The 15,094-nt window shown below is 50.1% G+C and overlaps 1 protein-coding gene across 2 annotated transcripts in view; it reads left to right on the top strand.

Annotated features, from left to right (window-relative positions):
- Positions 1 to 15,094, top strand: part of DOCK1 (dedicator of cytokinesis 1) — a 489,568-nt gene that overhangs the window by 452,020 nt on the left and 22,454 nt on the right. For both annotated transcript variants that reach the window (XM_011930180.1, XM_011930179.1), the window contains exons 43-46: positions 499 to 585; positions 3,739 to 3,915; positions 5,048 to 5,131; positions 11,532 to 11,669. In XM_011930180.1, coding sequence (XP_011785570.1) covers positions 499 to 585; positions 3,739 to 3,915; positions 5,048 to 5,131; positions 11,532 to 11,669 — 486 coding nt within the window. The remainder of the gene's footprint in view (positions 1 to 498; positions 586 to 3,738; positions 3,916 to 5,047; positions 5,132 to 11,531; positions 11,670 to 15,094) is intronic.

Below are 15,094 nucleotides of genomic sequence, written 5' to 3'. Positions count from 1 at the left end.
GCCCGGCCACGTCAAAAATTTTTAAAGCTTAAAATACCGACTGGTTTTATCAGAACATCAGAGGTCACTTTGATTAAATCTAGTCTCCCAAAGATGTGTTTACCCCTTTTAGTTTCTCAGAAACACTGGCTAATGTAAGACTTCTTTGGAGCCTTTCTCAAAATCTCTTTGCTCAAGAGGGGCTCCCCATGCCTGGTTTTGGAGTATACACATCTTTCTCACTCACCTAGTATACTTGCATTGTCATATGCCAGAGTGGTGGACAGTGTTGGCTAGGGGACAGCGGATACTTTGACGTATCCTGAGGGACCGTTAGGCAGAGCATGGCTTGTGAGGTACTACCTGAAGGCACACGTGCCCTGTGCTGAGCACCACAGACCCTGTCCTGCTGAAGGACCTGACTGCTGTGGAGTTATTCTGTAAATCCCCCTTAAGGCAGAGCTGTCCACCTGCTGACATCCTTCTAACCCGTGTTGTGTGTGTGTGTTTCCTTTGCAGAATATGTGGATCGAGAGAACCATATACACAACTGCATATAAGTTACCTGGAATTTTAAGGTGGTTTGAGGTCAAGTCTGTTTTCATGGTAAGGATGGCCCCCACCCCAGAAGGAATTGTCCGTTCCCTTCCTCAGTACAGTCTGCCACGCCTTCCTCACCTGCTCGTGCCCTGTGGTCACTGTGGCAGTGTGCACACAGCAGACCCTACAGTTCACGTAACCACCCCACCTGTTCTTGAAAGCATCGATATCTCCTCACCCACCCATATTCATATTCTAGTGGAAATGCTGTATAATCACGACCAACTCCAGCTTATCAAAAAACCAGAATGAAGATTTCATGTATTCTTACAACATATTTAAATTCAGTCATAGCTGTGCTGTTTTGACAGTGCTTTCTGTTAACCAAGTGAAAAGCTTAAGACAAATTCCAATTTACATGAACTTTTTTAAAGATTTTTTTCCTGATGATTTTATTGCCTTTTACATGACAAACAACTATTAATTAATACTTCTTGCCCATTTCAAGTAAAAGTAGCCTGAGAACATACCCCTCCCTGACCCTTTTTAAAGAAATAACGATTTCCACCTCTCAGCAAAGCTGAACCTTGCTTTGCGATGGGACCGTTTCATTTACATGAAACTCACATTTGCAGTGAGCTATTGGACAGTTTCATTTACATGAACCGGAGTTGAGCAGCAGATTTATTGACAGTATTGAAATGTCAAGGCCAAGGCAACTGGCAATATAAAAACATCTGAATGAAATATGTGTTTGTTCATGTGTCTCAATGCCTTTTGTTTTCCCCCAGCAAGAAGAACTCACTGAGGGGGGTGGTACCTGCCATTTAGTTTTCAATGAGTCCCCCCGAAACCCCTGATTATTTGTCTCTAGGGCTTGGCCAGCACCTGTCTGCCCAGCTGCGTGTCCAGCGCCAAGTCTTCTCCTTTGCCCACACCAGCATGAGCTATGGGCAGCTGTGGGCCACTCTCTTTGAGAGGTCGCCTGTGGTCAGAGCCACCTCTTTATACTCGAAGCACCCAGGACTCTTCACCTACCCCTCCTGGGGGCACTTTCTGCTCTGGAGTTCCCTTTCTGTGCCCCTAGCAGCCAGGCAGCACCTGACAGATAGAAGGCTGTAGAAGTTATGTGTCAGGTGGTAAAAATGCACCACCTTTGCTGAGTCCCTTTGTAGCTGGCAAAGCACTGTACGTACGAGAGACAACAGAAGAGCAGGCCCTCCACTTAAACAGGCCGTGATCCTCTTAATCACCCTCTGCCCATGAGCCCTTTGTAACTGGGGCCTGCCAGCCAGCAGCTGCCGGATGCAGGAGCTTAGGGAGGTGGAGAGGAGAGCCCTGACCTTTCGTGAGGATGCAAGTCCTCCTCAGGCTGCGTTGGCCATTTTGAACAGACTAAGAGAACAGGAAGGCAAATAATCCCAGAATGGCAGGACTGACATCCTGCTGCCAGACCCTGGTACCCTCCTTATGCCACATGGGACCAATCTCCGTGGGATATCTGTGGGAGCAGCAGCTAACCTTGTTCCGTAAAAATAGGAAGGATTCTTTCTTAGTGCAAATGAGGTTAGTAACAAGGAGTTAACAGTCAGTCCAGGTGGAATACCGCCCTGGAGTGTGCGTTTGGTGAAACTGTGCCCGGGATGAAATGGAGGGCCTGGCAAAGCAAGTTGTGGGGTCAGGACAGCATGGCTATGCCTGCTGTCCAGGGCACCGGACAAGGGGCCCTCTCAGCAGTGTGCACTTGGCTGGCCACACCCAGTGTATCACCATCTCCCCGAGGCTGTCCCTCCATCAGTGCAAGGACAGTGACATCGGTGGGCAGAGAGCCTCTGTTATCCGCACAGCCACCTAGGAGTGCCAGTCTGGGGTTGCTGATGGACAGAATGGCCCATTGTCTGTTCATCTCTGCCCTGCCCCACCCCCAACTCCCAGGCAGTCCCCTAGAGGCTGCAGCAGGAAGAACGCCAGACATGAAGATACCCAGAGCTCTTGGGCATGGGGAGGGGCCCATCACGCCTCCTTTGGAAGGAGCAGTTATTGCCGGGGTCACCCTGGGACATGGTCCCCGTGGCCCAGCGTGAGGAGGAGGTTTGGTCTGCTCAAGCCAGATCTGAGGGCAGCTGTGGTCCCTGCCTTAGACCAAGCCAGCCACGTTGCCCTGGCACCTTAGGGCTGAGCTGGAGGGCACTGGGCTGGAACTGGGCCAGGCCAGGCCCTGTGGGGCCCTCAGAGAAAGAGGGTGGAGGTGTCTGAGAGACATGCACCAGGAGCTGGGAGGGCAGATGGTCAGTCCCCTGCCTCCAGCACTGAAGGTCTCGTGAACCATGGCAGGTGTACAAATGAGGCCTGTGACGGCAGCCTGGAGTGCTCCAAGCAGCCTTTTTCTCCCAACCCCAGGGGCCATGAGCTCTCTTTGTTGTTGTTGTTGTTGTTGTTGTTGTTTGTTTTTTGGAGTCTCACTCTGTTGCCCAGCCTGAGTACAGTGGCGCAATCTCGGCTCACTGCAATCCCTGCCTCCTGGGTTCAAGTAATTCTACTGCCTCAGCTTCCCAAGTAGCCAGGATTACAGGCATGCACCACTACACCTGGCTAATTTTTGTATTTTTAGTAGAGACAGGGTTTTGCTATGTTGGCCGGGCTGGTCTCGAACTCGACCTCAGGTGATCCACCCACCTCAGCCTCCCAAAGTGCTAGGATTGCAGGCGGGAGCCACTGCACCTGCCCATCACTCCTCCTTCACATGATGGCGTGTGGTGCCATGGCAGGGCCCTCCCTTGACCTCCTTTGCCCTCCCTAACTGGACAGGTAGTGCAGGCTGCCCGGGCCTAGATTCCTCAAAATTCCCAAACATCTTCTCCCTCTGCACAGCAAGCAGAGAACAAGAACAGAATTGGAAGTCTCTGTTCTGAAGCAGGTGTGTTCAAGCACCACTCAAGGCTGTGTGTTTTCCCGGGATGACCACATGTGTGCATAGCCACGTGCACACACAGCCCCCGCCCCCAGAGCAGAGCAGCAGCTTTGCTTTGTTCCTTTGGAATTTTCGTCTATGAGAACAAACAATAATAATAAAATGCCCAGCTGCCCACAACTTCTGTTTGGGAGAAAGGTTCATGGAGGAGCAGGAAGCCCGCCCCAGAGCACATGGCTCCTCTGGTGAGACCCCGGGAGTGGAGGCAGCCATGGGGCTGACATTCAGGTTCTCCTCTCTCCTTGCAGGTGGAAATCAGCCCCCTGGAGAACGCCATCGAGACCATGCAGCTGACGAACGACAAGATCAACAGCATGGTGCAGCAGCACCTGGATGACCCCAGCCTGCCCATCAACCCGCTCTCCATGCTCCTGAACGGCATCGTGGACCCAGCCGTCATGGGGGGCTTCACAAACTACGAAAAGGCACGGGACCCACCAGCTTGCTCTGGGCAGGCAGGCCTGCCCTGGGACAGACTGAAAATTCCAAAGAGTCCCCAAAGCCCAGAAACGCCCCTGGTCTCATTGAGCAATCTCAGCAGTGGCCCAGCCAAGGCCAGGCGGCAGCAGCCAGTGGCGGCCCCTGAAGGCTGCAGCAAAGTCAAGGCCTGAGCCCTGGCAGGGCTCCCCTGGGCATCCCCAGACAGCCAGGAAGCCCCCACTGACCCACCCAGGCTGGGCTTATCTGTGCCCAGGCCTCCAGTGGCTTTTACAAGGTCTGGGATCTTAAAGGCCAAAAGATAAAGTTAAACAAACACATCAGAATATCAGGACTAGGGAGGTAGTGCTTTGACGGTGGAGGGGACCTGGCCCGCTGGTCTCCCTGGATCCTAATTCTGCAGGAATGAGCAGAAGTTGAAGGACACAGGGTGTATCCTAGACCATGGGCCTGCCCCTGCCTGTGTTTGTAAATGCAGCTCTTTTGGAACAAGGCCATGCCTGTGTACTTACTTACCGCCTGAGGCTATTTTCCTGATACTATAACTGGCGAGTTGAGTAGTGGCAGCATCGAGTAGTTGTGATAGAGACCTGTATGGTCCACAAAACCTAAAATGTTTACCATCTGGCCTTTCACAAAAAAAGCTTGTTGACCTCTGATCTAGACAGAGTAAAAACTGAGACAAGAGGGGTACTGCCTGAGAGAAGGCTCCGAGGAGGCAGTTACCCGCCCTTGCACAAAGAAGTTCGTTGCCTTCAGGTATAGGTCAGGCCTGGGCAGGTGCAGGGACTGGGTGGGGGGCATGGGCATGTGAGTAGCTGAGAGGGCTGTATTCACTGCCATCCAGCAGGACCAAGCCACCAGGTCAGCTATGGCCTTCTTGGACCCCAAGAAGCGGGGTTGCTACTGTAGACAGCCCATTAGCTCCACTTTCGCTGTTTGACCTTGTGGGACATTTTGTCCTGGGTACTGCAGAGGGTGTGACCCTAGGTCTGCAGTGAGCTCCGTGTGGATCCGTTTTATGCACAGCTCTATTCTCAGGGCCTGGAGCACAATAAGTGTGCAAAAACCTGTGTTTGCTGAGCAGGTGCACTGAGTGACTCTCCCTGTCTCCACCAGGCCTTCTTTACAGACCGGTATCTGCAGGAGCACCCTGAGGCCCATGAAAAGATCGAGAAGCTCAAGGACCTGATTGCCTGGCAGGTAAGGTGTCCAGCGAGAGCCCTGCATGGCTGGAGGGAAGGAAAGCTAGGAGGGTCTAGGCTCAGCATACACACCAGCCGGCATGGAGGTCCCTGGGCTGCAGTCATGATGCACGTGACTGTGATTGTCCCTGGGTGAACCCACCCACTGCTGTCATGATCAACTCGGCTCCTGGGCTGCAGTCAGGAATTTGAACACCCAGAAAATTATCTCTTGCAAAGGAACAAGGTCTCGTTCTTCCCCTTGGTCAATTCTGCTAGCTGCTAGAAAACTCTTTCTCTGTCTATATTGATAGAACATTGAGGTGAGCTCAGTGCCATGAAGCCTTGAGCTCTGGCCTATGCCAGGAAAGGCGCTCGGTCCAGCGCAGTCCCTGTGAAACGCGCGTAGGTCAGAAGCTGCGGTGCACCCTCTCCCTGTCGTGCGCCTCTGGCAGTGGTGCGTGTCCTCATTTGTGTTTTCCCAGCTGAAGTTGTGCATGTTATTTCACTGTTCTGCTCATGCTCCTGAAGCCTCTGGAGCCTTTCAGAGGGCCATCGTCTTGAAAGGGCAGACTCTGGGTGCCTTGGGTTCAGTGTCAGAACCTAGCAGATGTGTCTGTGCTTCTCAGAGCCTTCCTGAGCCTGGAAGTGTAGGGGTCATCAAGTGCCAGTCCTTACAAGAGCTTGGCCGGCACCTGCCTGCTCTGCTGCTTTAGGCCACTGCCTCTTTAGGCCTCCTTTTCTCATGTGGGAGGCGAGGAGACTGCTGTCCCCGAGATCTCGCCACACTGTGTAAAGGGAGTTGAGGGAGGTGGGGGCAAAGGCCTGCATGGGTTTGGACTGGGTGTCATAGCTCAGGCCACTTTGCTAAACTGGGGTCCTAGGCTCCCAGTCGAGGCCCAGAGATGCTGTGCAGTTGATCTGTACTCAGTCCAGAACAAGGCAAGATGCAAAATTAACCGGGCGTGGTGGCGCATGCCTGTAATCCCAGCTACTCCGGAGGCTGAGGCAGGAGAATCGATTGAACCCGGGGGGCAGAGGTTGCAGTGAGCTGAGATCATGCCACTGCACTCCAGCCTGGGTGACGAGCAAAACTGTCAAAAACCAAAAAAAAAAAAAGAACAAGGCAAGGCTGTTCCTCTTACGAGACTTCACTGTGAGCAGTTTGTTTGTTTGTTTGTTCTGGAGATGAAGTTTCGCTGTGTTGCCCAGGCTAGAGTGCAGTGGCATGATCTCAGCTCACTGCAACCTCCTCCTCTGGGGTTCGAGTGATTCTCCTGCCTTAGCCTTCCTAGTAGCTGGGACTACAGGTGTGTGCCACCATGCCTGGCTCATTTTTTTTTGTATTTGTAGTGAAGATGGGGTTTTGCCATGTTGGCCAGGCTAGTCTTGAACTCCTGACCTCAAGTGATCCGCCCGCCTTGGCCTCTGTAAGTGCTGGGATTACAGGCATGAGCCACTGCACCAGGCCACTGTGAGCATTTTTATTCTGGCATCCCAGCGGGGCCTCTTCTTAGTGGCTTCTCTGCTGTCAGCACATTGGCCAATGAGACATCTCAGGGTGGAGCAAGGCTGAGCTTTGGTTGTGAGCCAAGATACAAGTCCTTTAAATTTGTGTTTAGATGTATAGGGCAGGTTGGAATTTTATAATTCTAAGTACTTATATTGTTATATAAACATAATATATGTTTTATGTATATTTGTTATAAATAATTGTGATAAAATGTAAATAACATAAAATTCCCATCTCAAACATTTTTAAGTGTCCAGTTCAGAGGCAATAAGTACATTCACATTGTTGTTGTACAACCAGCACCACCACCATCCATCTCCAGAGCTTTGTCATCTTGCAAAGTTCCAACTCTGTACCCATTGAACAACTTCCCCATTCCTCCCTCCACCCAGCTCCTGGTCACCACCATTCTACTTTGTGTCTCTATGAATTGGCCTACTCTAGATACCTTATATGAGTGGAATTGTGTAACACTGGTCATTATTTGTCTGGCTTGTTTCTCTTAGCAGAATGTCCTCCAGGTTCATCCATGTTGTAGCGTGTGTCAGAACTTCTTTCCTTTTTAAGGCTGAATAATACTCCATTATAGGGCTAGACCACAATGTGTTTCTCCATGGATCTGTCGAGGAACAACATGTGGGTGGTCTCTACCTTTTGGCTGGTGTGAACAATGCTGCTGTGCACGTGGGTGTACAAATACCTGCTCAAGTCCCTGCTTTCAATACTCCCATAGTTTGGGGTATACACCCAAATTTAGACTTGCTGGCTCATGTGGTATTCTGTGTTTACTTTTTTGTGAAACTGCCAAACTCTTCTACAGTCACGGCACCATTTGACATTCCCACCAGCAGTAATGCATGATTCCAACTTCTTTGCACCCCCAACAAGACTTGTTATTTTGTCTTTTTTTTTTTTTTGAGATGGAGTCTCGCTCTGTCACCAGGCTGGAGTGCAGTGGCGTGATCTTGGCTCACTGCAACCTCCTGCCTCAGCCTCCCGAGTAGCTGAGACTATAGGCGTGCACCATCATGCTCAACTAATTTTTGTATTTTCAGTAGAGTAGAGTAGACAATGTTGGCCAGGATGGTCTCGATTTCTTGCCCTCATGATCCGCCGGCCTCGGCCTTCCAAAGTGCTGGGATTACAGGTGTGAGCCACCGCTCCTGGCCCGTTTGTCTTTTAAATAATAGCCGTTTTAATGAGTGAGAAGTTTTATTTATATGTATATATAAACAAAAATTGTATTAAAAGGGAAGAAATCAGACTTTGTCACAAATCTGTCTGCATTTGAAATCTGCATTTGGAATTATGGTTTTGAAAGTCCTCAGAGTTTGACTGAAAGGGACATTGTTGGCCAACTGCGGCTTCTTTGCATGGAATGTAAGCCTCGTGTAGACGGTGTCCCTCTGTAACTAAAAAAGTGGGAGTTTAAAATTGTGAATGCTTCCATTTCAGATGTTGTAGATTTTGTACTAAAGGGTACGAAATTCAAAATTCCTCTGCAGGCTATAAAACTATTGCTCTATAAAAACTAGTTTGGTCTGCAAAAGTTCTATTGATTTTTTTTTTTTTTTCCTGTAAGCTTTTACAGCAAATTGGATTTTAAGAGTTTCAAGTCCTACAGAGGAAAATAATTTGTTCCCCAGAGAGCAGCTTTATGTCAGCACCGTGTCATCATTCCTAATAACTATATTAAGGGATGAATGTTAAAGCAGGTCACAGGAAAGTTAAAAGAATCAGTTTTCTAGTAACTTCGTTGTATCAAAGAGTGATGAAAAATGCATATGGCAAACATTACCTGTGATTTTGCTTTCATTTGCAAATGTTTGGAAAACCCGTGTCTTGGTATTGGCAGCTGAGTCATATGTTCATTAAAAATAAGAAGTTGGAGTTTATCAGAATGCTTTGTTCTCTTTTTGTTTATTAGTTCATTTAGTTTGGTTTTTTTCTGAAACTCTGTCAGGGCAGAGTCAGGTTTTTCTCCTGGGAGTCCCAGGACTCACGTGCAGAGTTTTCATCACTGATGTATAATAAGCACAGCTCCGATGCCTACAATGGTTTGTGAAGGTTGGTTACTAAGTCCCAGGCAGCTCCTCCTCAGCCCTGCTTGCTAACTCGGAAACAGAGGATGGGCTGAGCTGCTCCTCGCTGGGTGGGAGGTTGCAGTCAGGGTGCACGCTGCGAGGTGCCTCCTCTAGGTTCGCAGCTGGCACCAGGTCATGAGTCCCTTTCTCAAAGGCACAATTCCATCTTTCCCCGTACACAACTGTCATTGTGGAGCATCCCTGCCGAGTATCCAAAGATAAATCCATACAGTCTCATATTAAACTACTGTGATGTGTACATATTTCTCCTTTGAAAAGTACAAAGATGAAAGGCTGAACTCAGCCATCATCCCCAGCTGATGACAAGCGTGACTGTTGTGTCCAGGGGTGGTGCTCCTGGAGCACTGAGCAAGGCTACCAGATGTTCTGCACTGCTTTCAGGGCATGAATCTGTGCAGGGGACAGACAGGAGCAAACTTCAAATACGGCCCATCAGGAGGGCGTCTTTATAGCACAGGCAGCAAGCTCGCTTTGATCAACTAGAGGTGTGACTTAGGGAGAGTGCTCTCCCAGCTCTGGGCTCTGAAAAGCTCTTTAGGAATGCAGATTCCTGGGATCTGCCTACAGCAAATCAGGGCTCTGGAGGTGGGGTTCAGGAATCTGCCCGAGACACTCTGATGCTTAGCCAGAGTGGAACCCACTGAACTACAGGGTCTGCAGAGACCATTTAAGACCCTAGGTCTATTTGTATGTTAAGTGCCTTGTGCGTTGGAATGTGTTTACTCAGGGCGTCCTCTTATCTTCTTTCATTTAGAATCACACCTGCAGTTCAGCCCCGAGTAGACATCCAACAGGACACCAGGTCCTGTCCTCTAAGAAGGTTATTTCCCATCGATGTCAGGAACTGTTGAGAGTCATGAATTCTCACACCTTGTAAATTTCACCTATCAAATTGCAGTTCGAGCAGCACCGGTGACCTAAACCAAATGGTCTTAACTGTCATCTGGCAAGAACCTTCTTTGACAGAAAGAATCTGACCAATTAAGACTTTTATCACACCACCATCAACACCAACAACAGCAAAACTCAGAAACTAGGTTACATTTCATAGTTTGAAAAAGGCCCACCCTAAATCAGAAATGCTTTTAGTATCTAGGGTGGCTGTGCTTTCACCTTGCCACAGCGCCTCCACACATCCCTGCCTTTGCATCCAGAGAGAGACAACACATTCCACATCCCGCCAAAAGTTGTCCCAGTCTGCCTGCGTCGTCCCCCAAGGCGGAACTCAGGAGGCAGAAGGCTGACAGTGAGCATTTTCTACTGCTGGCCCTGAGTAAACCGCGGCTAGCCCCGGGGAAGCTGCCATCTGCACGAGTAATTCACAGGGAATATTAAAACAACCCATGTATTTTGAAATCTCTCCTGCGTGCTGTCGTTTCGGTGATAACTGGCCAGAAAGGCCTGACGTGTGCCTAGCGTTTGGGCCCAGCTGTCAACAAAACAAACTTTTGTGTCGGTGCAACCTCAAAGCAGGCTAGGAGGGCTGTGAGCAAGGAGAGCACTGCTACTCCCTCCTTTCCTGGAGCATCAAGAGAGGCAACAGCTGCGTGCTATAAATGGTAACCAAATACATTTGATGCGTTGATTCATCTTGATAAGATTTCTTCAATTTGCTCACATGAAATTCAATTGTGTACTTATTATCGTTCATACTAATAAATCTGCTCATTTAGATTGGTGTTCTGTCCTATTAGGAAAATCTGTTTTTAATCAGTATTTTGATTTAATTATAAGTTATTGAGAGGAAGCCTCTTAGCTTGATTACATGGAAGAATGTCTAACTGAGTCCGAGCCCTGGCAGGAAGCAGAGACCAGGGACATAAAGGAAGACTTTTGCTTCTCCCACCCCCAACAGCAGCAACTCTGGTGGGTCTCTGCAGCTGGAAGAATGAAAATGTCTCTTAGAACGTTTTTAAAGGTCAGCTTCATCTCCACTCTCAGAAGTGAAGTGTTGGCATGGATATTTTGTGACAGCAGTGTCGGCAGAGAAGCGATTATTTTTAGTTTTAAAGAAGAATAAATTTGGTTTTCCCTTCCAAAAAAGGAATATTTTTCAGGACTATAGATCACATGTAATTACCTTTTGGAATAGGGTTCTCGTCACGGCAATATTCTTAGCTAAAAAATGTTTGCACTCTGACATGACCCTTTGCTAATAGAACAAGTTACATCTAAACAAATTCAAGGTGCAGCTCTTCCCAAACTCAAGTGAAAAGCACAGATTAAGTCTATTCTGGGCTGGGCACGGTGGCTCAAGCCTGTAATCCCAGCACTTTGGGAGGCCGAGACGGGTGGATCACGAGGTCAGGAGATCGAGACCATCCTGGCTAACACAGTGAAACCCCGTCTCTACTAAAAAAATAAAAAAAACTAGCCGGGTGAGGTGGCGGGTGCCTGTAGCCCCAGCTACTCGGGAGGCTGAGGCAGGAGAATGGTGTGAACCTGGAAGGCAGAGCTTGCAGTGAGCCGAGATCCGGCCGCTGCACTCCAGCCTGGGGGACAGAGCAAGACTCCGTCTCAAAAAAAAAAAAAAAAAAAAAAAGAAGTCTATTCTGGGAAATTGATTGAGTAGCCATGGTGTAGGGCGCACCACACTGGACATAGTCAATTCAGAACATGAATGGTTTTCATGTAACCATTTTGGGCTTTGGTGGTAATGTACCTGCTGGTGAACTGAATCCGCTGGTTTGATTTGGAAACCAAAGCAGATCATTTTGCCAGTTCCCCTTTCCCCAGGTGTGTGTGGCTCTTCCTAGATCATTATCCAAGAAGTAAGGAATGTCAACCTCTGTATTTTCCAGATTCCTTTTCTGGCCGAAGGGATCAGAATCCATGGAGACAAAGTCACGGAGGCACTGAGGCCGTTCCACGAGAGGATGGAGGCCTGTTTCAAACAGCTGAAGGAAAAAGTGGAGAAAGAGTATGGCGTCCGAATCATGGTAAGAGGGTCGTATGGGTAGTACTGCAGGAGAGTGGGTGTCTGGGTGTCCCACTGTTGAACTGGGATAAGCTCCCAGAGCAGAGGAACTCACATGTGCACATGGTGCCTGCTTAGGAAGTGGGATGTGAGGGAGCTCAGCCCCCTTGGGCAGTCTGTCTACCAGCAACTCAGCAACCTCCTTTCAATAACCGGAAATGCCAGGGCGAATAAACATTCATGAATTTCCTTGATTGCCAAATGCCCCCTCACCTGCTGTGAACACAGTCCAACCTTATTGTTGTTGAGCAATGGAGAAATCCCACAGCGCCCAGGCAACTCAGCTGGTTGACAGCGTACACCTACAGTCATATAATACAAAGGGTTCGGTCATCCACAGGGCAACAGCACTCTTCATGGCCCGTGACAGAGGTGGCCCAGCCCAAAGTTGATGTCGGAGGATCATGGCCATCAGGGGAGAAGTGACGGATGTCTGGAGTGTGAAATTATTAGCAAAGATTTACCTGTTGTAGGAAGGGGTAATTGATCTAGACCAAGGAGGATAAGCCAGATGTGGTCAGGGGAGGAGATCAAGCAGACACTGCCTGGAGAAAGGAACTTCCTCAACAAAGGCTGAGAGGCAGGCGTTTGAATGGCAGGCCAGGGGCCAGTGCAGACACAGGCATGCTTTGGGCAGAAAAGAAAATTCGGAGTAGACATGGAAAGGCATCCAACCTCCAAGAACGAGGGATGCCAGGCTGGGGCAGGAGGCTCTGCTCGGGATGAAGGGCAGAACTGAGCTTTGGCGATGAGTTTATGGAAGGTTTCTGAGGAGAGGCTGGCATCAGGAGCAGGCTGGAGAGCAGCTTGTGGGTTTTAATGATGCAAAAGCCTTACAGTTCAAGTCTTGGAGCCCACTTGAGACCGTCCCCAGGAGCCATGCCTTAGCAGATGTGGGGGCACAGCCAGGCACCGTGAGTCAGAGTGCTGCCCTGCCCTGCAGCTCAGAGTGCTGCTCCCAGCTTTCCTCAGCCTCTGGGAGCTTTGCGGGGCCTATACTGTCTGCTCAGGAACTGTGGAGACACCAGGCACAGCAAAGGGTCCCCACTCCCCACTGTTCAGGGATGAGGAGCAGTGTGGCACAGAGAAGCAGGCAGCTGTCTTCTGTCTACTGGAATTCCATGCCTGCTGGCACTGAGGGGGTGTGCACAGGGCTTCAGCTCCCCTGCAAAAGGAAGGCGAGCTGTGGGAAGTCGCACTGCTTCTCCCAGATAACATACAGCACTTTCCTCTGCTCCTTGAAGACCAGGTGTCGAGTGGGGTGTGCCATTTTGGCTTTTTTCTTGGCCCAGCGCAGCCTGTCCACCAGTCCCTGAAGTTCTCAGCTGCTCTCTGTTGAACCCTCTTTTCTTTCACACATTGATCTCAATAAGCAAACACTAATTTACTGCTTCCCACATGCCAGGGACCTTCCTAAGTGCCATATAGATACTCAGTTGCTTAATCTGCCTCATACTCTGTGAAGCAGGCACTGCAGTCATCCCCATTTTACAGTCAAGGAAATGGGGACACGGAAAGGTAACTAGTTACACCCTAGCACGTGGCAGACCCATAGTTCAAGCGCCATCCATGTACCTCCCGGGTCTGTGCTTTTAGCCCCTACTCCAGGGGCTAACATTTGGCACCACAGAGCTTCTCCGCCTGTTTTCCACATGGTAGGAAATGCATGTGAGACGTGGACGACACCTGAGAGAAGGTAATTTGGCTGTGATCACACTGCATGCCCTCCCAGTCTCCCCGCCTCTGCCGGGCGTGACTGAACCTTGGTGCCTCCAAGCCTAGGGCCTGGTGTCCATCAGATGAGAGGGTCCCAGGCCCAGCAGGGCTTGAACCCAACAAAGCCAACATAACACAACTGCTGCTCTGAGGTTGCAAATTCAGCAGGTGGGAGTCTGGAACTGCCAGCCCCGCGTGAGCTGCTGCAGGTGAACGGGCATGGCAATCAAGGCGCTCTCCTTCAAGGCTGGGCTGGAGGACCCTTTGTGCAAGTCAGGATGCTAGAGTAGTGCTTGATAGCTTCAGAGCCTGCAACTCATTACGATCAGAGCTGAGTGGCAAGAAGCGTTTCGGAGTGCGTCACGGCACATCTCTTTCAAAGTTGATGCCTGTATTAACTCTTTCTAAGAAACAAAGACTTGTGAAATCTTGACATTTTCTTCCCAAGTGAAAAACTTCCTCTTTTCTCAGTCATTTAATGTACATTTCAAAATCACAGAAAGCTGTCTGGCTCACCAGACATCCTGCACATCCCTTTCTCTGCCACAGTTCATGAGTTCTGAGTGTGTTTGCTTTGGGCACAGGTGGAGAAAGCAAGGGCAGGAAGGTAGGGTGCCATGTGGATTGCGGTGCCATGTGGATTGCGGTGCCGTGTGGATTGCGGTGCCGTGTGGATTGGGGTGCTGTGTGGATTGCGGTGCCGTGTGGATTGCGGTGCCGTGTAGATTGGGGTGCCATATGGATTGCAGTGCCGTGTGGAATGGGGTGCCGTGTGGATTGTGGTGCCGTGTGGAATGGGGTGCCGTGTGGATTGCGGTGCCATGTGGATTGGGGTGCTATGTGAATTGGGGTGCCGTGTGGATTGGGGTGCTGTGTGTCCTTGGCTGGAGCTTATTTCCAGCACATCGTGAGACAGCACCGTCTCCAGCAAACTCCCCACCCTTCTCTGTAGCGCCAGCTGGGACGCCCCTCCTAGGGGTGGGAGAGGCTTTTACAGAATGAAGGTTGCATTTTCCACCCTGGGATACTTTGTTCCCCGGGCCCACCTTGCAGAGTCCTGCTCCATCCTTCGACCCCAACAGCAGGCTCTGCAAGCATCCTTTGGGCAGGCAAGCGGACTGCAGGTCCCCCTGTCCTTCCCTGAGAAATGTGGCAACAAAAAGCAGCCTGGGATGTGCCTTTCCTGTCTTACCTACTTTGGAAACTTGCAAGCATCTCAGAGCACTTTGAAAAGCCATCTAGTATCACCCTGTTTGCAAAAAGATGGATTTTAAAATTTAAAAATAATCCCATAGAAAGGACGTAAACCATTTTGTCAATGTTTCTGAGCCAGCTTAAGCCGTAGAAAGAGAAGATGTGGACGCCCTCTGACTTCTCGATACCCAGGCCCCTCTGCCACTCTGCCTTGGCTTTCATCTTTCCAGTCCTGAGGCTCCAAGGAGCTGCCATTCCCTGGATGACAGCTCTGCAGCTCAGCTTCTCCTGACCTTTAGGGAGCGAGGTGTGCAGGGCGCTGGGGATGAGCCCACGAGCATCTTCCACGTTCGACATTGAGCCCCGTGTCCTCACCGGCCCACAGCACCACGTGCGACATTGAGCCTCGTGCCCTCACCGGCCCACAGCGCCACGTGCAACATTGAGCCCCGTGCCCTCACCGGCCCACAGCGCCAC

The sequence above is a fragment of the Colobus angolensis genome, unplaced genomic scaffold, assembly GCF_000951035.1.
Source record: "Colobus angolensis palliatus isolate OR3802 unplaced genomic scaffold, Cang.pa_1.0 Scaffold85, whole genome shotgun sequence".
NCBI lineage: Eukaryota > Metazoa > Chordata > Mammalia > Primates > Cercopithecidae > Colobus > Colobus angolensis.
This window is presented reverse-complemented; position numbering and strand designations above follow the sequence as displayed.